Below are 23,025 nucleotides of genomic sequence, written 5' to 3' on the forward strand. Positions count from 1 at the left end.
AACAAGTGATGAAAACTGTTCACCTCATAAAATAGACATGGATATAATAAAAGCACCCTTAACTAAAATGCATGGTTTAAAGTGAGTTTCTTTTAGTATCTCTAAGGAGTGCTTTCTTGCTTACCTGTCAGTGTTTTAAAATTATTCCTTTTTCTTCTATTTTTTAAAAGTTTTGTGCTGTCATATATGTGACCCAGATTTCAATGCCACCTTGTTGATGCTAAGACAGCTTTTGTATCCGTAAAACCACTGCACAGTGTCTAAATCAGGAGCTGAATATGTTCTTCTACCTTTTATCGGCTCTAAAAAATGCAGAGCAAACATTATCTATTGTTAATTACCTGTAAAGTAGGGCTTTAGCCACTTCCCCTGTTTCTAAGAGCCCTGAAGTGAAACCTAAAAGAAGTCACCCATTGTTTTCCGCTGTGCAAGGGCCAGGAGCAAACAGGGCTCAAATTGCAGTTCTGAAAGGCCACAGGAAATTGGCATACCACTAATCTGCACTCAACTATTCAAAGAAACAAAGGCTGCATTCCTGCTGAAAAACTCACCAGCAGAAACCCAGGGCAGATCTGTTCAGCAAGGACCCCAGAATAAATCTACAGAAATAAAAGTTTTAATTAGAGTACCATGAGAGCTGGCTCCAGTTTCCTAGCTCTAACATGCATCATTTAGGTTTCTACCTACTCTTCCCAGTTTTCCCCAAAATGAGATTACATAATTAGAATCCTTTCCACTTAATCATTTGAGCAGGGATGGAGTAGGAGGGGGACAACGTAATCAGAGGCCAAGGGTTCACTACAGACAGCTGAGTTGTGGTAAACTAGTATTCTAAAATAATCAAAATCCAAAGCACTTAAAATTTTGCACTTGGGCTATATATATTCCTTGTAAAGGCAAAAACATTTTTTTCTAAACCTTGGGAATGAAATGCAACTAAGAAATTGGTCAGATTATCTTTCATAAAGCACAGCACAATTTAGAATGAGACTCCATGTAAAATTCAAGGATAAAATTAGTGATTTTTTTTTAACTGGACGCTTCACCACAGTTCAAGTCATGAGCAGAACACGGATGCCTCATCGGCTGGTGTGGCTCGCCCACTTGTTCTTTCTTAATGGTTATCAGAAAGGCTGGGGCTTCCCTGGTGGCTCAGTGGTAAAGAATCCGCCTACAGTGCAGGAGACTCAGGTTCGATTCCTGGGTCAGGAAGATTCCCTGGAGAAGGGAATGGCAACCTACTCCACTGTTTTTACCTGGAAAATCCCACAGACAGAGGGCCCTGATGGGCTACATCCATGAGGTTGCAAAGAGTTGTGTCGTGGTCCGGGCACAGGTTGGAAAAGAATTTCCAGACGTGAGGCAGAATGAGAGGAGAATAAAGTTTATTAGAGTGGGAGACACTGTTAGAACAGCGGGCCAGCTCAAGGGAGAACCGAAATTAAACAGGGGTCCTTAGTCCACTTTTACACCCAGGGTACGGAGGAGTGGGATAGGGGTCTTGTGGGTCATTTGCTGATTGGATGAGGCACGGACACTGGGTGGGGGGAGAGTAGGGCAAATACCTTCTCCCTACGGGGTAGGAGGGGAGACAGTTTATACTGTTCCATGAATAGTTACAACATGGGAGAGGGAAGAACAATAAGGGCCTGGTTTTTCTGTTCCTGCATTCCAAGACCCTCCTTGGTTTTATCTGCTCTTTCGTCCTTGGGTCACCACAGGTCGGACACGATTTAGCAACTCAACCACCAACCACCACATCAGAAAGGTCATAGCATGAACTAACAGAGTCAGGGATGTTATGTTCTAGTCTTAACTTTATCAAGAAACTGGAAAATTGTATTTCCTCCCTAAGTCAAACTTCCTTACCTATAAAACTAGGTGAACAATTCAGTCCCTCCTTAACTCACAAGTTTGTTGAAATACCAAAAGTTTGTATGCCTAGGTACTTACAAAAATATTATGTGCCATGTACAATTTGAGATATTACTGTATTTAGTAAAAACAATGTTTTAACTGAGTGATAGGTTATATGGTATTATCATAGATCTTCGAAAACATATTGTTGTTCAGTCACTCAGTCATGTCTGACTCTTCGCAAACCCATGGACTGCAGCAGGCCAGGCTTCCCTGTCCTTCACCATCTCCTGGAGTTTGCTCAAATTCATGTCCATTGAGTTGATGATGCCATCCAACCATCTCATCCTCTGTCATCCCCTTCTCCTGCCCTCAATCTTTCCCAGCATCAGGGGCTGTTCCAATGAGTCGTTTTCTTCCCATCAGGTGGCCAAAGTACTGGAGCTTCCAAAAACATATATAGCGTAGCCATTATACATTTGAAAAAAGGGACATTTTGAAGAGTTTTGTGCCTATGCAAATTGAACAAGAAGTTCCGTATCTAGGAGAAAGAGTATCAGCCCCTAGGAAGCTGAGCAGGGCTCTTACCTCCTCCAGGACCCTCAAGTCAACTCAGTATGAGGTCAGTCATGTTCCAACTCTTTGTGAGCCCATGGACTCACAGGCTCCTCTGGAGACAGGAGCCCACCAGGTTCCTCTGTCCATGGGATTCTCCAGGCAAGAATAATGGAGTGGGTTGCCATTTCCTTCTCCAGGGGATCTTCCGACTCAGGGATCGAACACAGGATCTGCATTACAAGCAGATTGTTTACCGCTGAACCACCAGTAAAGGTGGAAGCCCTATTTGTTAGAATATGCAAGACTAAAATGGCTTAAAGCAGATTACAGACCATATCAGAGTACATATTTTATTAATGTAGTAAATATTCCGCTGGTCAGAAAAACAAGATCCACATATGAGTTCTTATGACTCAATTGTAAAATGCAGGAAAATATATCAATAAATATGTACTCAGCGCCTACTATGGACAAAGCACCTTTGGGGTACAGGTGAATCTACAACATAACCTCAAAGAATTACAATATCAAAGGAGAGACAGGACATAAACTTTGAACAGGGGCAGAAAATGCCACCCCAATATATGCCGCCTTAGCGTAAGGATTATATTGAGCTGGAAGCACTGAAAAACAGCAGGTACAAGAGGGGGCTGTGGCCTCCTCTTTTCTTTCTGGAAGCAGGAGATAAAACTCACATATGAGGGATTCCCTCACTGTACCAGGAGGAGAGGAACATTCTTATCACCAGAGATGGAGGGTGGAGGCCGAGAGAACTCTGTACAAACAGACCTTGTTAAAATATCTCAACTTCCTTTACCGTTCATATATTTTAGTTGCTTTTCTGTAACTGTCTCTCTTTGGTCAACCACAGTATGAATTTTTAGGCTTGGCTACATCCCTGGGTCTTCATCTTCCTATGGGGTTCACAGGCACATGTAAAAATCTGTATGCTTTTCCCCTGTTAATCCATCTGATGTCGATTAATTCTCAGGCCCAACAGGAACTTTAAGAAGGCAGTGGTAAAGTTTTGCCTCTTCTTTAACACTGTAAACATTAAAAGTAATGACCCTTTTACACAATGATGTTACTATAGAATTTCTAGGAGAGATTATTTAGTCAGAGAAATAGGATTTAAACCTAATTATAAAAGAGTAGAGGCTTCCTGAGTGACTAAGATGGTGAAGAATCCACCTCCAATTCAGGAGACAAAGGTTCAATCCTTGGGTCAGGAAGATCCCCTGGAGAAGGGAATGGCTACTCACTTCAGTATTATTGTCTGGAGAATTCCATGGACAGAAGAGCCTGGCAGGCTACAGTCCATGGGGTCACAGCGAGTTGGACACAACTGAGCAACTGACACTTTCACTTTTTTTTTTCAGGAACAGAGAGTGAACCAATTCCACTGGATAGAAGATTTATGTTGCAGGAAAGAAGGGCAGAAGGGCAGTTTGGGAGTCTGAAAGCCACAAATACTTAGTGCATGCATTTTAACTTAATCCTATAGTTAATGTAAAGGGTGATGAGAGGAAAAGAGGATAGGGCAAAAGGGAAAGAGAAAATGTGGGGCTTCCAAGAGACATACAGTCTGATGAACTGGAAAAGATTAATTTTTAATACAGTTATTTGTTATGGAGTCATGCTGTAGGCCAGTAACATCATATGATAAATGACACAAATGTTTCCAAGTGTAAATCATCATATTCCAACTTGGCAGTCACCAGCAGACACACATTTTCCATTGGGTCAAAAGGACCCAAAATTTTATTTGAACACAAAAATACAGTTCTGTGTTTTTTCCCCTTGAGAAACGGTCCCATAGGTAACATATGAACAGCCCCCGTCGTGAAATCACCGCCCTCTGCTCAGAGCGGCCTGCGGTTGAGTTAGTCATATGTTGTGCCATAGGAAGGAGGTGACAGTTACTGCTTGGATATGTTTGTAGGGCATAACCTCAAAGGAACTTCCTCACACTCTATAGTAGAAAGGAATAAATGTTTGTTTTGAAAGATAAGCATGGGTAAGTAGGAAAAAATGCTCAAGGGCAAATACTTTGAAAAAAAAATGCTTTATGAAAGAATGTTGGGTTTTGTTTTTTTCAAGAAAGGCAAGTTCAAGCAGACCTTTTTTTTTTTTTTTTCAAGAGTACTGCCTGCTTTTCTTCTTTCCAAAATTCACCAGATTTTACAAACCATATGAAGCATATTTTCCCTAAGGGTTAAGAGATTCCTCCTAGTTGAAGTTTTTACTTAAGAAATTAAGGCACTATATGATACCTATTCCAGTGACAAGGAGAAAAAAAAAAAAAAAAATCCCATTATCTACACAGGACATGAAGAAATGTGGACTTTACACACTTGACTTTTTTTTAACTAAACTTTTGAAAGCAAGCAATGCCAACCTCCCTCAAATTCAAGTTGTTCTGCTTTATAATGATCACTTCTCAAAAAACCATTTCCAAGTCTCTACACGTGCCACATACCACCTATAAAATGTAGAAAATGTTTAACTCCAATACTCTCATTTATAAGCAATTCAAACTACAGGAAAAAAAGAAAAATGACCAATTTCAATCCCCAAATTGTTTTGTCCTTTTTTTGGTATAACTTCTGCAAGAATCTGGATTTTACTAACTTGGCCTGTTGTTACGGTTTACTCTGTGCCCCATGGACTGCAGCCCACCAGGCTCCTCTGTCCATGGGATTTTCCAGGCAAGAATACTGGAGTGGATTGCCAAGCCCTCCTCCAGAGGATCTTCCTGACCCAGGGATCGAATCTGCATCTCCTGCATCGGCAGGAGGATTCTTTAATAAATTAAACTCCAAGTCTTTAAGTATAGATAAGGTCTATATAATGGAAATAGCATAGGACTTTTAAATGCAGTTTTCACATCTTTTTCTCATTCAGCTGGCTCTACTTCCTACTAGCAGTTTATCCTTGGGTAAATCATTTCATCTCTCCAGGGTTCAAATGTCTACTTTTGAATGAATGAAGGAAAGGAACTACGTAGACGTTAAGGTCCTTCCAGATTTGACTTTGAGTGGCTTCTCTAATCCTATTCCCAATCACCTAATAAACATATTCCCTAATCACCCTTCTTCCTTTGTCCACTATCGCCATTACCATTTCTCACTTTGACCAACAGAGAAAAATATAGGGAATAAGGAAAATCAGGACCCTGAAGTTACAAGCATTATTTTTTGAAGATACTCCAGTGATTTAAAATTTAATGCCTGGGCCAGGGTGTGTTGGGGTTGAGTGGGAGGGAGTAGGAAGAGTTAATGTTTTTAGATAATTGGGAGAAAATGGTTGACTTGCTGAATTTTCTATTTTGGAATTTGGTATTTCTGACAACAAAGTTCAAATATTGTATATCACTCACTTTTCTGAGTGATACATAGTGAACTCTGTGTGGGGAGCCAGGGTGGAAGAAAGAATTAATAATTTAGTTTGTTTGATTTGCAAAGCCTTTGATTCTCTTCTCTGCTTTCTGGCTTCCTGCCTTTGGTCCACTTCATCACTCATTAACTGTTCTGGGAGAGATGTGCTGTAGGCGGAAAAAAATCATTCCCAAATCTGTACAATTAGTGGAATGTTCAGTGTAGAAAATTTTGGTCTCCTTCTGCATTTTATTTGTACAAATGTTCTCTCTGCCTATGTTAGCAGTTAAAAACCAGTCATGGACCAGTTATGAGTTGGTCCTGTGATGAGTCACCTATATCCGTCTTCACTCCTCTTTTTCAACCTACCAGTCATCTCAAACTTGTCCTTCCTTTCAGTCTCCATTGTCCCAGTCACACTAATCATCTTGATCATCATATTTAATGACCTAGCTGGATTCCCTCTTCCACTCCAGTCTATCCTCCACAAGGCTGCCCGAAGAATCTTTCTGAAAGTCTAATCTGCTCATATCACTCTCTTGTTTATAATCGGGCCTCTCTGTGACTCCTTCTCACTCACAAGATAGAGCTCAAGCTTTTCAACTTGACGTCCACACTTTCCATGACTGGCTCCTATCTTTCCCACAGACACCTTACTTTCCAAACATTCTGATTTACTTGCCATCATGCCATGATCATTCCCACTAACATGCCTTTATATTGATCTGAAATGCTTTTTCTCTCCCTTGTCTGCCTGATGAATTGCTACTCATCTTTCATATCTTCTCTATGAAGCCTTTCCTGACTTGCAGACAGATGTGGCTGCCTCCACAGCCTCAGTTACCAACTGATACAATAACACCAATCACATGGTTAAAGCTTTATGCATTGCTAGTCAAAGACGGGGATCCTCAGCATCAAAAATATTGTTAAATAAGTGATTAAATGTTTGACAGAGCCAGGCAATTCTTATTTTCTCTCAAAAATTGCCAATCTTGTGACATTTGAAATAGTATCAAAAACCCTGCAAAAACAGAGTTTCAGTTTGGTCATTCATCTAAGCATCTTTCCTTCTCTGAAGTTTTATGAATAAATCTAGCAAGGCAATCAAAACAAATATTTATTGACAAATTTAGTTTCACTTTTTTTTTTTTTAAAAATCTGCCCTAATTGGATTCTGTTCCTGGTAACTACTAAAGAGCAATAGCCAAAAATAGACAAAGGCAGATACAAAAAGGAAATTACAGGTAATTCCAAAAGCAGGTTTATAAACCACAAAGTAGAACTCCACATAGTCTGTAAATACCTCTAACATCATGAGTTTTCTTTACAAAGATAGGCCTCTCTGCATTTGGAGTAGAAGGCAGATTCTGGGTGGCCCAGAAGAATAAAATATATTTCTATTAAGGAATCAAATTCACTCACAGCTTCTATCGCAAATCTGCAACATGCAGACTCTGGGAAACAGACAGGACTAAGGTCTTGGACCCAATCCCTTTGCCTTCTGAAGTGCCTCTGAAGTGTGCGAAAGCTTAAAGAAGGGAATGTGGAAAGCAGAAGGCCTTTTGGCTCTGTGTATTATTTTGACTGAATTGACTGGTCAATCAATTTTCATGAAGATATATTTCCTTTATTCAATAACAGATTTTGTTAACAGACCATTTGTGCTATAAATGGAGCACGGCCCATTTGAAAATAAATTCTACTGCTCTAGCTCATTCCTTTTTAAGAAGTCTTATATTTTATCAGATCTTAATTACTTCATTTATAATCCATTAGCCTAAAAACAAGTTAAAGTGTTCAAAAACATAAATGTCCAAACAGAAACACCAGCCTCGAAAATTTCCTCTCCACCTCTGGCATTTTAATACCTAAATTAACAACTCTTCTAATACATTGGCCTCAGTTTCCTCCTCTTCATCCTTTACTCGGAAAAATCTCCTTTCCACCTCAGCTACCTTTGAGCACAAAGAAACTCCAGATACCCTCAGCATTTGAGGTTGTGGTATCAAGACCACCGTCTAAGGTCTTGATTTGAAAATTCTGTTCTCAGCTGTCCTCCTTTGCTATTTCCATACTCTCTGTAAGTCTGTATTTCATCCTCATTGGAACCTTCAACCAATTCTTCTGGCCAGTCATTTCGGCAAATATTCAGATCGCTACCTTAAGATTTGTGACCTCTTTCAAATTCACCATTTCTTAACGGTCTCTTGTTCTCTGCCTTAAATGAACCTCTAACCAGCTGCAGACAATGTCTTGATAAAATCTGAATAAAATGCTTAGTGGCTCCCCAAAATTCCAGGTTCAGTGTGAGCTGAGCTCTCTGCACTGCTCTTCACTTCATCAGTTCCTATTGACCACAAGTTAGCATCCCCACCTTTAGCCGTTCCAGACTGCCCTCAGAAACCACTTTCAGTCCTTTAAGCATCTTAACTTTCAAGAGAAGACCATCCTCCACTTGCTGTGCTTCTTCAACTTCCCTCTTCTCCCTCTTAGAGTTCCACTGTGTCTTTTTCTTCCTGCTCATCTTTTATTCTTTCCTCTAGGAGAACCATTCTTGCCAAGGTTAAAGTGTCCTCATTGTGCTTCCTTGTCTATCCCCTCCTCCCTATTCCAGTAGGCCTACAAAAAGGCGCAGGTTTTCCTTATTCTAAAAATTGTCCTCAGCTTGTTACCTGCTTGAGTTACTTTCCTATCATCTCAAGACTTCTGGAATAGTCTAAAGCTGTTACTTGCATGTACTTACCACCCATGAACCCCATGCAACCTGGTTCTTATTACAATTTCACCTAAACACCACCCACCAAATTTAGCTGGGAGTCTGCAGTTTTTTTTTTTTTTTTTTTTTTGAGTCTGCAGTTTTTGACTGTTACTAATTCCTATCTTCAAAGTCTCCTTTGGCCGCTAACGCGTGGTCAAGAGGAACTGATGAAGTGAAAAGCAGTCCAGAGCGTTCAGTTCCATCTCTCAGTGCCTGTGCTTCTTTGACCACCTCTCTACTGGCCCGAGGTGCCCCACCTGCCCTCTAAACGTAGGTACGTTCCTCAGGGTCTGAGGCTCAGCTGGTAAAGAATCCGCCTGCAATGTGGGAGACCTCAGTTTGATCCCTGGGTTGGGAAGATCCCCTGGAGAAGGGTAAGGCTACCCACTGCAGTATTCTGGCCTGGAGAATTCCATGGACTACAGTCCATGGGGTCGCAAAGAGTCGGACATGACTGAGTGACTTTCACTTTCACTTTTTCACTTTCAAGGTTTTATCCCAAGCCTGTTTTTAATTTCATTCTTTCTCTTGGGAATCTATGCAACAGATTCCCTATCACCCCAATGTGGGTGATGGGTCATCACCCTCCTCTAAAATTCTAGACTTTTTTTAACTTTTTTTTTCTCAGTGAGCTTCTGGCAACTCACCAGCATTGTAGAGTTTATCCCAATAGGACTCATAACTTTCCCACCCCACATACCTCCTAAACTAAGTCCACCCAACTCTTTCAACAGAACTACCATTTGCCTATTCTCCTTGGTCCCAAAACCTCAGTATAATTTTCAATTTTTTCCTCTATCTCAAAACCACAGATAACTGCCAAGTCCTTCAGATATATGTCTCACATCGATCCCTCCTTTCCCTTCCTATTAACCTCCAAGTTAGTTCTGACCCTTAATACCTTTCTAATTTGCCTCCTACTTTAATATCTGCCATTTTAATCACCTGTGATTCTTCTACATGTACCTATAATCTAATTCAGAGCCTCTTGACTGTGGCTATGCTGTAGAATCATCTGGGGTGCTTGTAAGATAAACAAAAGCCAAAGCCCCACCCAGGGCACAGGTTTTGTTTGTTGCTATTTTACTCATAAATGAAGTTGAGAACTGCTGCTAGCCAAACAGGAACTCAGTTTTCTCAAATATACACCTTACTTTCTTACATCAAATTTATTCAGCTAGTTTTGTCTGATTCCTTTCTAAATAAGGCACTTACTTCTCTGCTTGGACTAGTATTAGTATTCACTACTATTAGGCCATTGTGCTTTCACAAATTTGTTAAATTTTATAACTTACAAATTAACCTGAAATTTTGGTTTAAACTCTTGTCTTGTTCCCCCAACCAACCTCTCCTTTCTTCCAATCTGTTACACAGGTACATATGTAGCGAGCAGTTTTTTAATAAAGTTTAGTTTGGCAACTAGATCGTGACTAAGTAAGGTAAGTAAGCTCTGTGAACCTGTTTCTCATCTCTAAAGAAGATGCAATAGATGACCTCCAAGTTTCTATCATTAGAAGTATGATTCTATGATTATTTTATCAAAACAAGCTCTTGGACTACTTGCTAGTGAATGATAGAAGCTTTAGTATGCTTTCCCAAATTGCCCAGTTCAAAACAGTCTCTAGGTTTTGCTGTTACTGGCATACCTAGTATTATTCAACCATCTGACTTTAACACCAATCTTTTTATCAGTACAAAATAGAACATTTAAATCTGCTTTTGAATCACTATAATTCTGATATAACTAGAATAATGCTAAGAGCCATCACGTAAGTTCTTAAATCTAGATGCCAGGTTACTGTTACCTTTACAAACTGATCAAGATCAATTTGTTCTATTATTACCATATAAACCTGGCCAGAGGAAGCACACAATCTCAGTTTTCAAATGAAGTTGTTAACTTTAATAATAACATATGAAAAATAATCATGGCAATGAAGTCATTTGCTACATATTCCTGATAGCTAGGTGTAAATAATATACGCAGAAAAACATTCCATTTCCTAAGTTATGATCAAATATATTAATTATGAAGGAAACACTTTCTGGTTAAAAGAAATGGTAAAGGCTAATGTGCAACATAAAGGTACCAGGCTTGCTGCTAAGAAATGAAGAAAACCCTGTATCTGAAGAGTCCTGGTTCTATGCTAGCTATCATGAACATTTAAGCCAGGCCTTTGTTTCTCTATTCTCAAGATGACGACATGAAGCTAAAAAAGCAATTACAAAATTGCCTGATAAACTCACCCAAGGAGATTTTGAAATTAAGAATATCAAGCTTCTCCCCTGGAGATACCTTCTGATAGAAGCTCTGAACTATGACACAGACTTCTGATTTTTAACTAGTGACCTATTTACTTTCATATATGGTTGAGAAAAATAAAGTATATTCTGATATCTATTTCTAGCTCTAGAATTCCTCTCCATATGGAATAATGCACATGGTAGGGGTTCAATACATGCAGCAAAATGGCTTGGTAATAATCTGAGGTAATATGAGAAGAATCAAAAACTTGTCAGTTAAATTCATGGCCATCTTATCTAGTGAGGGCAATAATGAAGAAAACAGTTCTCCAATTGTCAACTGGCCAAAGGGGGATTTAAAGTTTTGTCTTCAAGATGTTTAAAAAATGATACCAAACTCTCTTGCAATATATATACAGTCGGAGGTGGGGCAGAGTTTAAGACGAGAACTGTCTAGACATTCTTTCTTTCTTTCCATTTTTCAATGTTTAAAAATGGGATTATGCCTTTTTGCTAAAAAGTTATACATAAAACTACCATGAAGTACATCACTCAACAAAAAAAGGGAAGATTCAGGAAAAGGAGACAATTTCAAAAATTAAATCAATCTTCTGCAAATGAATCCTGAGTTTGATTTCAATTATTAACTTTAGGGTAAAAACATGATTAGTTTTTAACTTATTTCCTTCAACTTTAAAAACCACTGTTTTTAATTTTTTTCTTAGTAATAACTGGAAAGTTCTATGATTTGTGTTTTGCAACTATATAATAATTATCATAGATTATAATTTAAGGATTCACCTCAAGCCTTCACAAAAAAGAAGTATATCTACTTTTTCATAGTCCATTTTTCTGCTGAATTACATTTTATTAAACTGTTGACAGGAAATTACTCAATTACAGAAATCCTCTACTGGTTTTATTCACAATTAAATTATCCAAATAAAACTTCTTTGAATGAAAAGAATAGCACTCAGAAAACATGCTGGAAAGGAACTACTTAAAAAATATTCATTTTGTCAGGCTTTGGCAGTTGAGGAAGAGGGACAAAATTGTGGAATAAAAGGGAAAGGTTAATCTATCTATGTGGTATTTTTAACTTGGCAGTATCAAATAAATGGCAGGGGTATCATAAGAAATGTCAGCTCTGCTAATGCTTTCAAAGCCTCAGCACTTTAAAATGACCATCAGTATTCGGTTCAAACACATTGGACTCATGAGCACTGACGAAAACACATCCTAATATTTTTTTCTTCTAGGTTTAAAAATATCACAAAGGAGGAAGTTTTGAATCAAAATGTTATTCTTTGTCTCTGACAAGCATGTTAGAAGTCTGAACCCCTAACATATTGCTATTTCCAAATATGGGCCTGACATTATGCCAGAACCCTACAGCATACAGCATACAGAACCCTAGCAGCAGCAGACTGCCATCTTAATATTATAATTTTAATGTATTCCCCATATAGCCAGAAGTTAAAACTCCACAACATACCTTATTCTCATAAAAGTTATAAATTTCTTTCAATAAAAGCCACAGCTTCTTAGTCTGGTTAGTTTAACTACAGACAGCTCTTACACCAATTCCTGATTATACGAAGGGTCTAAATAACAGAAAAAGGTTACACAGTATTTTGAAGGAGTCTATTTATATGTTTCATTAAGGAGCCAAATCTCAATGAAATATTCAATATTCAGGGACCAGGGATATCACCACATAACTTGAATACAAGAGGAAACAAATTCACATTTTAAAATACCATAGATTATGAAATTTTAAAAATGTTCCTGCTTTCAGAGCATAGAGAAAATACTTGATTAAGCCAAATGTCACAATGCCGACTAATAGGTTGAGTGGCTTGGTGGAAATGCATTAAAAGTTTCTATCACTTATGTCTTATTTAATTAAAACAAAATCAAAGCCTATTTACAAGGGATAAATAGTCCAAAACTAGTAGTCAAATCATGTAAGAGACAACAACCAAAACAAAAAATCTGGATAAGAGTTTTGACAGCCTAAATCCTGGGTTCAAATTATGTCAACATCTTATTCTCAAATGCTGATTATTCAGGTTTGACACATCAGTTAGGCATTCAGAGGAGTTAGTGAAATTGAGTCTGAGGAGTCACGTGAACAAAATTTTATCAGACCCAAAGATTCTATGTCCTGACTTCAGCAGGCTAAAAACTAAAAGCATGTACTTTTTTAATACAAAGTTTCACACCCTCACATTTCTAATTCCAAGAGACATGACACAATGTTATTTGATCAGGGCACATTAAATACTTATTAAAGGAATGAAAAGGATTGGAATGTTTTTAAAACAGCTCTTTGATAATGTTAACTATCCCCTTGATGCACTCTTAAATTCTATAATGTTTTATTAAAGTGACAGTGCCAGAGACTGCTAGTATGGCTACAGAACTAATTTTTTAAGTTTTGCTGATGAAAATTAAATTCAGACTAATCCAAGAGTTAAGACAAACATTATTTAAAACATACAGGTATGTCCCATTCCAAGAAATTGATATACACAAAACCCCTTGCTTACAAAATAGCCAAAGGAGGGACGGAATTGTTAATATTAATCACAAAGAAACTTTTTTCACTTTGTAAAGTGATTCACTTGGGCATTTGTTGAAACAGAATTTGGAATACAAAATCTTGATTAATGAATTTTCCAGGAAACATCTACTTCAAGATTTGAGCTCACCTACATCTAGATTTGGTATATTAAGGGAAAGAAAGAAAATGGGTATGCATGCAGAAAGAGTCAAAGCAAATGACAAAATCACAACAGTACACGCTAATAAATGAAGAAATCAACAGACAGTTTCATTAATTAATATATTTTCTGCATTATAGTTAACATATGTACTTTCTTCGTGTCACCTTATTTTCCGTTACGTATTGATATTTTGTTATATTCAGACATGAGTACATTTCAACAGTCTTTTGCAATAAATATCATAAAATAATAGAGATTCGCATAATAAATATTCTTTACAATAAAAAAGTTTAACAGACTTTTGTCTTAAAAATAGTCAGAATTCAACTTTGTGATTTATACATAAAATATACAAAAAGCACCACAATTTGTGGTTAAGGCAATGAAACAGAAAAGATTAGAACTACCCAGCTGTTAACTAACCAAGTGGCCAAAAACCATTAAGGAGCCAAGATCACTTCAGGCAGCATAGTTCTGTGACATCTATAGATTGATCAGATATAAATATCAACTTCAGTTGTCCAAGTGCCCTCAATGACAAGAGTAATTTGGTGAAAAGCAAAGAGTACAGAAGGGAGGGAGTCGAGTCCTTCACAAATATGAAAGCTTGAATAAGGATGAGCAAGATACAACCAATATATCTCCAATGTGAAGACTTACATTGTAAAGCAGACCTAAAATTACACAGAAAAAAAAAACAAAAAACCTGGCATCTCTAAAATAAGGCCAAAACTGAGGGGATAGAAGGTTGAGGAGAGAGGAGAGGGCAGTGGTTAAAGGAGAATTTTAACCTTGTAACAAAAACAGATCTCCCATGCTACTTAAGTGTCCAATGCTATGAAGATAGCCCTAATTGGAGACAGATTTAATATATAGCTTATTTAAGCAATTAAACGGCTGCTTCTTTAAACACCAATTTCCCTGTTCCCAGAGTACCCAATCAAATACAGCTCTAAATCACTGTAGTCTGGGTGTACATGTGTGGATATGTTCACGTGTACAACTTTGGAAAGTTGCTTGCAGAACAAAAAGGCTACACAAAAGCCCACTGGCTCTCAATACCCTCTCGAGTGGATGGCAGAGGCTCTTGTCATAAGGGGGAGCCAGACGCATTTCACAGTCCACTCTTACCGAAGACCATCCATTAGAGAAGAGTACAATCCATGAGCCAAACCTTGGAAAGAAGAGGAGAAAGGTGGGAAACGGGAAAACTGCAAAGAAAATAAAACCAGTATCTGACAGCATCTTTTTTAACAGCCACAGCTTGAAAGCAAGAGACGTTCAGGAGGTCCAACCCACCTCCAAAAATCAGGATGGTTTACCCAGACCCCGGGAGGGGCAGCTCTCCAGCTTACAATAGACCGTGTTGGAGTTCTTACATCTGCACCCTGGGCGATGGATCCAGTCATAACACCCCTTGCACAGCTTCAGGCATCCCTTGGCAGGAGGATAACAAAGTAAGCAAGGCAAAAACAGAGACATGGCTCCCATACACAGGTACCTAGAGCAGCACTGTGACTGTGAACAGGAGCAAGGATTATCCGAGTAGGAATCCCCTTCATCGTCATTGGAACAGTGGTAGAAGATGCCCTTGACCAAGCACATGCAGGTTCCGTACTCCACCATGCTCTCGGCCGAGCAAAGGCACTGCCGGTTACAGGCCAGACAGGACGGCAGGGTCCTGGGAGCTGTGCATTCCCCACACTTGCACTTCCCACACTGTTCACAAATGAACTTGTGCTGCGTCAGGTCCTCTTTCAAGGAACCCTTTAAGTCATCCACAATCAGTTGCTTGGGCTGGGTCCGGATTGCCCTTTCAGACCTGTGACCAGGGATGGGTCTGGTTGGCGGGGACCTTCCTAACAGCCCCTGCTCAGAAGAGGCACTGCTGTTGCTCCCAGAACTGGCTGCGCTTCCAGTGCTGGTTGATCTGCTCAGTATGGGGCCTCTGGTGTTATTTGAGAGTCCTGCATGTCCCAGGTGGCTGGTAGGTCTATGCTCATAGTTGTTATTCACATTAATCGGTATGATTTCATGAGTCCTCTCATGCTTTTCTTGTCTTGGTGCGGTTCGAGGAGCAGGTCTTTTCACCACGGATGGCCCTTCTGTGTATTCATTGCTGCCTCTGATGGCCTTGATCTGGTCTAAGGACAAAATAGCAGCAGGCTGAATCTCTCTCTCATAGTCTAGCCTCTGACGGTTATCCAATGCAGGCTGCTGGATCACAACTAATGAACTGCCACTGCCATGCTGATTTTGGGGATCCATGTGTAGTGATCTTGATTTCTGGCAATCAGTGGAAACCTGGCATGCATCTGAAATCCTAAAAGGAAATCAAAGATGGAAAAAAAAAAAAAAAACAGAGAAAATAAATGACTAGAAGCATTTGGGGGATGGGGGGGGAAGAGGTGAGAAATCCTGTCAAGTCACAAATTGCCTAAACCACCTGGTAATGATCTCCCTCATCAGCGGATTACAATGATGCTGGGGTCCTGGCCAGAGTCCAATTCTGAGAGAGGCTTAGGACCACATCATAGAAGAAGAATGTAAGCAAGAGACCCCATGCTATAAGAACTGGAAGTTTTTTCAACTTTTAAAAAGCAGAATCGAGAAGTAATGTCTTCCTGTTTGTGAATCTAACAAACAAAATGGAGTACGCCCTTGTGGGGAACACTGAGTATAAGCACTAATAAACAGCTCTCATCTAAAGAAACTCTGGGTATTTTCCATAAAAGAAAATATCCATTAAAAAAAAAAAAACAACTAAGAATAGCTATGGTGCTGTTGTCTTTAGTTATCTGTTTGCTGTTATAAGCATTAGATTAGTGTTCAGGAAATTAGTCAAGGTATACTTCATGCATTAAAAAAAAAAAAAGACACTCCAAACTGAAATGGAATCTCCAATTAAGAGGTCATCTTCAGTAGAAACCAGAATTTTAAACCTAGCTCGCGCTATTAGTCTACAAGATGTAAAAGTGAATGCAGACGAACACAACAGTTCTTGGTGTTTTATAGCCTCTAAAGCACACACACAAAACTCAATGTACAGTTCTGTGAATGTTAAGACCATTCACATTTGATTTTTTTTTTTTTTAAGTTTAAATAAGGATCACTCACATAACAAGATAACTTTCACATACAAATAAGTGTCTGGCCTTTAAAGTAGCATGGGGAAATCCTGGCCATTTTAATTATCTGTATTTCCTCCAATTTAAAAATCTGTATTTACATGCCAGATCTTGATTTTCAAAAGCACTGCCAACTCTGAATCAATGTACTTCTTGTAATAAAGTATAGCAATATCCAGGTAAAAATCTGTTTCAATACCAATGATAAATTACTTCTAATTTATAATGTATTCTTCATAAAACCATCTATTAAACATAAAAACGTTTTTGTTCTCATAAATGGTAAACCAGAATATTTTTCACACAAATTCCTCCCACAATCTACAGATCTGATCCAGTTCAAGAATGCACAGGAAAAAATGCCTATTCTCCACTACCATGAGCCAAATCTCATCAGCTTCAGGAATAAGGCAGAAAGAAGTCCATTTCCTCTATTAACTTCACTGAATGGCCCTGTACAGTCTTACATGTTAACTTCTTGGCGTTACCCCTGCTCATTCTCCCAACTCGGAGCCTCAAGTTTCTAGTTTCTTCTACCTTCTCTGTACCCGAGGAACACGGTCACAACCTGCTGGGTTTAGTCCTGGAGTCCTTAAGGACTGTTAAAAAGATTGCATCGTTACACTGCAGTATCATTCCTCCTCTCAAAGCACTTCCTAACCCAGCGCTTCTAAAGCAAAGAGTATCTACAAGTAGTAAGTCAGACTCCACACGAAAGAAAAAAACGTGGATCTGAAGAGAGTAGAAAAAGCACAAGGCACGACTTTAATCTGAGTCTTAAATGCTAGCTGTAACAAAGTTCCTGTTGGCCGGTAAAAGAGGCCACCAGATAAAAAGAAAAAGCAAAGAATGTCAGCCACCTCGGATCTGAAGCACAGCCCCTTTTCCAGCAGTGACAGCCCTGGATCTAGCCCCAAACACGCTCACACGCTCTCGGCAGACTCTTCCCCCCCAAGAAAGTCCCGAATCGAAGTCGAGTACCTTTTCGGACAATCCCATCACATTCTAAGGATCACCGTGGATTTCCAAAGCCTTTTGGCGTATGCCACCAAGGATGCTTACAAATCAGGAAAAGCCTTCGGAGCGAATGCGGGCGCCAAAAAGCAAGCCCAAGGCAGGGAGGGTTATAAATAAATATCTGTCTACACTTTAAAGGAGAAGCCGGATTCCTAAAGAGCCGGGGCGCAGCGAGCCGGGGGCCGGGGCGGCGGAGCGGTGTCGCCACATCGCCGGTTCCCGCGGTGGAGCTGCGCCCTCTGCAATCCGCGCTGAGACGAGCGGAGAATAAATAGTTGACGGAGAGGAAGGAAAAGGAAAAAGTTATGAATGAAAACAAGTTTTCTCTCTCGCTCCCTCTCTCTCCCCTCTCTCTCCGGCAGGCGGAGGGGAGGAGGCTGAGGTTACCATTACCTCAGGAGGGCGGACCTCCGCACTTTTAAAGTGGCAGTGCCCTCTCCCGCCCCCGCCGCGCCGCCGCGCTCACAAGAATAAAGTGGCAGCTCGCGCGGGTGCGCGCCGACCCGGCCCAGGGGGTCCCCGGCGACCAGGGGGTCCGCTCTGGCACTCACGCGCGAACACGCCGTTCGGGAGGCCCCCGTCCGAGGGATCCTCGGATCCGGAAAGCCCGCCGCGGGCACCCGCCGAGCAGCTCCGCGGTCCTCCTCCCGGGGACCCTCCCCCCCGCCCCAAGCCTCCCCGAATGCATCTTTCGCGTGGAGGGGTTTCCCCGAGAGGACACCCCGGGTCCCCGCGCCGCCGCTGCAGGCGACTGAGGACCGGGGACCGCGCCTCGCCGTCCCGCGCGGAGGCGAAAGGTCGCTCTCCGGGTTGCCCAGCTCTGAGCGCCCTGCGGGCGGGCCGGGCCGCGAGAGGGGGTGGCCCCACGCTCCCTGCCCCTCACGCGGTCCGGGCCCCCAAGCCGCTCCCCGGGGCCCGCACCTGCCGCCCGGCCCGCCCCGCCCGTGCACCTCCCGCCCCCGCGGCCCGAGGGCGGCCGCCCCACACTCACCTAGGCCGAAGCGGGGGCGGGCGGCCAAGCAGTGCAACCCGGCCTGGGTCCCGGTGCGGGCGACTGCGTGCCCTCGCCGCATCAACCGCGGTGGGGAGGACGGAGAGGCATGGCCCGAGCTGCGGCTGGTCGGCCCGCGGCCTCTGCCGCTGGGCAGGAGCGCTCCCCGCGGCCCCCTTCCGGCTGCGGGGGACAATCCTCTGGAGACTCGGCGCGGCCAGCCACAGACCTCTCACAGCTCGCGTGCGCCGCGCAGCTCAGTAACATCCACCTCCGGGGCTCTTCTCCTGTAGCCCCCTTCCAAGAGCCAGGGGGGGGAAAAAAAAAATTCCCTTCAGGAGGGCTCTCCGGGTCTCTCCGGAAAGCGAGCTGCGGAGCGGCGGGGAGAGGAGCGCGTGACTGGCCGGCCGACCCGCCGCTGTGCTCGGACCAGAGTTCTCCTCAGGGTCCAGTCGCTCCTCGCGGGAAAGGCGGGAGTGGCGGCCTCCTGACGCGTGAAAATCCACGTCACGGACGTTTGAGGCTCCGCGGCGCCCGGGACGGGGCTCGAACCGGCGTCCGCGGACGAGTCACGGAGCCGCGCAGAGAGTACACGCCTGAGAGGCCCGACCGCCGCTCCCCGCGGGTGGGGGGTGGGTGGGATTTTGGTTTTTACCCGCTGTTTTAGGGGCGGTGGTGAAGGGAGCGAGGTTTGGGGGTTCTCCTCCGGGGAGAAGGCGGGGCGTCGTCCCTCGGCCCCCGCGCAGGTCCAGGCACTTTCCCGATCCCGCACGCCGGGCAAGTGGGGGCACGGCGTCTCTGGGAACTCCGGTCCTGGCAGTCAGCCTCTCCCGGGTAGCGATCACTCCCAGTCCTCCGACCCTCCTGTTCCGCGGCCGAAACGCCTGCTACAAACGATTAGAGATAAGAACACGTTAATTTCCCTTTCTTTCCAGGCACTTCGACTGGCCGCGCGCTCCGCCGCCCGGGCGAAGAGTGGAGCGGAGCGGGCCGCTCGCCAGCTCGCCCGCCGCCCGCACCCATGTGCTGGCTGTTGCTGCTCCCTGTGATTGACAGGCGGGCGCACAGTCGGCGTGTCAGCAGCGAACCAAAGTAACATGCAGTCTTGCACGTTTTTGCCGAAGTGCTTTTGCCCCCTTGGAATGCCTAAGAGTTCAAACAACGTTCAAGCGACGCCTCTGCGCATTGGAAATCAATACACAGAGACGGGAAATTCAGGTTTTAAACAATTGCTTCTCGGGATTCGGTCGCCAACAATGCCTAAACAAACATGCATTTGGTCCACACACCGAATGCCAGCCCCTCTTTGGCAAAAAAAAAAAACAAAACCCACCCAGTTTTTCACACAGCCGACTGTTTCAGACTTGAAACTTGTTACTGTTCGGCTGGGGGGTTGGGGGGTGGTTGTGGGGGTGGGGAGGAAAAGGACCCTGCTTTTTCTTTTAGTGGTAGCATTTACTTTAAGAGCATTCGTTTTAGCAGTGGGAATCCTACTGGTAATTTGAAATGCAACCAGTAATCTTAGATCTAAAGCGAGTTCAAAGAAATAATCAGTTCCTTGCAAAAGCCAACATTTCTCACCTGATCTTTCCTTAAAATGTCTACGGAAGGAAAGGAAGGAAACAGTTCTTACCTAAAGCAAAGATTGGAAATTGCTTTTCAGGCACATTTACAGCAACTGTAGCTGTTCCTTTTCCAGGGCTGGGAGTTGTGTCTGCGGCTATCACTCTGCAAACCACTGCGTGCCTTACAGAGCAGTCCCACTCCGGCTCCGCAGAATTTCAGCTCTTCGCCTCCACCTCCACCTCCACTCCAGGACACGCCTCCAGTGATATCATGTGTCAATCATACGGGCTGCCTGAAAACCTGGAGCAGGATTTCCCCAACAGTCGTTTCCTCTTTCCTTTATGAGTACCCACTTGGATGTGTTGCCCTGTACACTCCCCTAAAAAACATCCTCTGAAAATGTGGATTGCCTGAAAAAATCCTGCAAATGCCTTTTGTCATAAAAGAATACCTTGAAATTTAGTTAGCAGTCTTCAGTTATCAAATCTCAGCAAAAGGATTGGTGAACTCTACCCTTAAAAGTGGAATTACAAAACAACTTTGAAGACTAAAAGATTAAAAAGTTGTATATCAAGCCCTCACTACTGATCAGTTAGTGAGAAATGTATATTGATATAAAAAAGATGATGATATGCCACTACAGATCCAATTTAAAGCAAAGTTCAGAATATGTGAAATCTAAAACGTGGCGCGCTTTACTGAAAATGTATGTAACAATATGTGATAAAGGTATGATTTCCTGCTGTAGATTTTATAATAATTGCTCTATCTTGATTTGTGATGTAATTTCCCCAAAATCAAAATTGTAAAAGTCCCAGACTCCCTTCAATTTTGTAAGATATTTATATAATTTTGAAAAAATAAGTTTATTTTTAAAAATCAGCTAAATAGAAATCAATTAAAATAGAAATAATTTCCTAAGAGGTTTTATAATTCTTAAGTATATATGATGTGTCACTGTAAAAAAAAAAAGCGTTTTAATCAGTAGGAAAAATGCTTTTTGTTTCCTTACAGACTATTGGATTTTAGACATTTATTATCAAAATCATGTACTTCATGCTGCTGTGAGGGTAACAATATGTGAAATTTGAGTTTCCACAGAGATTCTTAAAAGATACCTAAAACCCAGAAACATATAGTAAGTGGAAAGGGAAATATTTTTTGCAGGTCCTACATATAAGAAGTAGCTTAAAGTCTTTGACAAAATAAAGCAAACAAAACTTCAGTAAAAAATCATATAAATTTGAGTATGGACATTTCAATAATTTTTAAATATTCTTCTTTACAATAGTAAGTAATTCTTTTGAAACTTTTTTTTTCCTCTATTCGAGATTTTCTAATATTTGAGTTCTTTAAAATAATTAAAATTCTATTTGGAATGACCCACTAGGGCACTGCTAAAACCATCAACAAGAAAGCATCACTAGAAAATAACACAGAACAAGAATTAAACCAAGAAACTGCCTATTCACTCTTAATAATATAAATTGTAATAAAATAGGCTGTTTCAAAGGCTAAAGTCAACATTATTGTACATATTTTCTATTTTCATATATCTCATATTTGGAGAAGTGATAAACTTTAACCAGTGGATAAGTTTCTTGGACAATTTGAATGGGTTTGAAAGAGTCAAATCAGAAATACAATATTCCATGATGGTATCTTATTTGGTTTTTCAAAACTGTCTTCTCTGCTATCACCACAATTTGGGGACAAGAGGTCAGTTCACCGGTATGATAAAACCAGGAGAGGGAGCACTGAACATTTTATTTCCATAAATCCTACAACAATATATTTGAAAATTTCTGTTACAAATAAACTTCAAAGTATTTCAACCAAGGTGTATTATTAAATTACAATTTTTGTGAAATTATTTTTAAATTATGCTAATAAAATCCATAAAATGTTATCTATAACACCATCATCATGGATCATGTTCTATTTCGAAATCAAATAGTATGAACAATGACCCTCTATATCATTTAGCACTGAAACGGATCAATAAGTTTTTCTCTAAATATTATAGTATAAATAAATATAGGTATAACCTTGCCACCCTGGAGCTAGAATAGGGGTCCCCAACCTCCAGGATCTAATGCCTGATGATCTGAGGTAGAGCTGATGTAATAATAACAGATATAAAGTGCACAGAAAATGTAATGCTCTTGAATCATCCTGAAACCATTCCCCCCCCCACCACCTCTTCAGTCCATAAAAAAATTTCCTTCCTCGAAACCAGTCCCTGATGCTGAAAAGGTGGGGACTGCTGATCTAGAAGACATTTAATAAAACCTGCCCCCTTTTCTGATTGCCTACAACTCTAAGTCTGTGGAAATTCTAAAATTTTTGCTTAAAATAGACATTGTTGTTTATTTAGAAAGTTTAATACAGTGTGCCATGGCTAGAAATAGACAGCTAGTGTATGAAGTTTTCCTGAAAAGGAAAAACAATGTAAATATCCATGAGAAAATCGTACAATAATTTTCAGTTTACTATATTAAGATCTAAAAGGATAAGGCAGAATGGAAAGTGAACTCATTTATTCCTCATTTCGAAAACAAGATTCACTATTTCTTCTACTGATTTGACTTTTGAGAAAACAACAAAGTAAAATGAATAAAAAAGTCTGGTAACTCTTGGCAACTGCTAGTGATTTAAAAGAGAAGAAAAAAGTGTAGTACTAAGGCTTAACTTATTCATTTATCTACTTTATTTGCCAAAATAGCAGAACCACAATGTGTTCCAAGCTCTTGAAAAATAATATCTTATTAATCTTTCCAATGTTTCTGTGAACTCA

The 23,025-nt window shown here is 41.1% G+C and overlaps 1 protein-coding gene across 3 annotated transcripts; it reads right to left on the reverse strand.

The window, feature by feature from the left end:
* Window positions 1-13,631: 13,631 nt before the first annotated feature.
* On the reverse strand, window positions 13,632-20,444 carry SPRY1 (sprouty RTK signaling antagonist 1). 3 transcript variants are annotated; one of them, XM_043486938.1, is made up of 4 exons: window positions 20,296-20,444; window positions 19,318-19,549; window positions 18,663-18,959; window positions 13,632-15,849 (listed from the first exon to the last, which is right to left on the reverse strand). In XM_043486938.1, the coding sequence occupies exon 4, from the start codon at window positions 15,792-15,794 to the stop codon at window positions 14,835-14,837; it is 960 nt and encodes a 319-aa protein (XP_043342873.1). In that variant the 5' UTR covers window positions 15,795-15,849; window positions 18,663-18,959; window positions 19,318-19,549; window positions 20,296-20,444; the 3' UTR covers window positions 13,632-14,834. The 3 variants fall into 3 exon arrangements, with proteins under 3 accessions (XP_043342873.1, XP_043342878.1, XP_043342883.1); XM_043486943.1 differs by having other exon boundaries at window positions 18,663-19,546; window positions 20,296-20,434; XM_043486948.1 differs by lacking the exons at window positions 18,663-18,959; window positions 19,318-19,549; window positions 20,296-20,444 and adding an exon at window positions 17,636-18,099.
* Between the last annotated feature and the right edge of the window lie 2,581 nt (window positions 20,445-23,025).

The sequence above is a fragment of the Cervus canadensis genome, chromosome 1, assembly GCF_019320065.1.
Source record: "Cervus canadensis isolate Bull #8, Minnesota chromosome 1, ASM1932006v1, whole genome shotgun sequence".
Taxonomy (NCBI): Eukaryota; Metazoa; Chordata; class Mammalia; order Artiodactyla; family Cervidae; genus Cervus; species Cervus canadensis.

Coding starts and splice junctions, on each gene's coding strand:
- SPRY1 (XM_043486938.1), bottom strand. CDS start 15,794: ATGGATCCCCAAAATCAGCATGGCAGTGGCAGTTCATTAGTTGTGATC.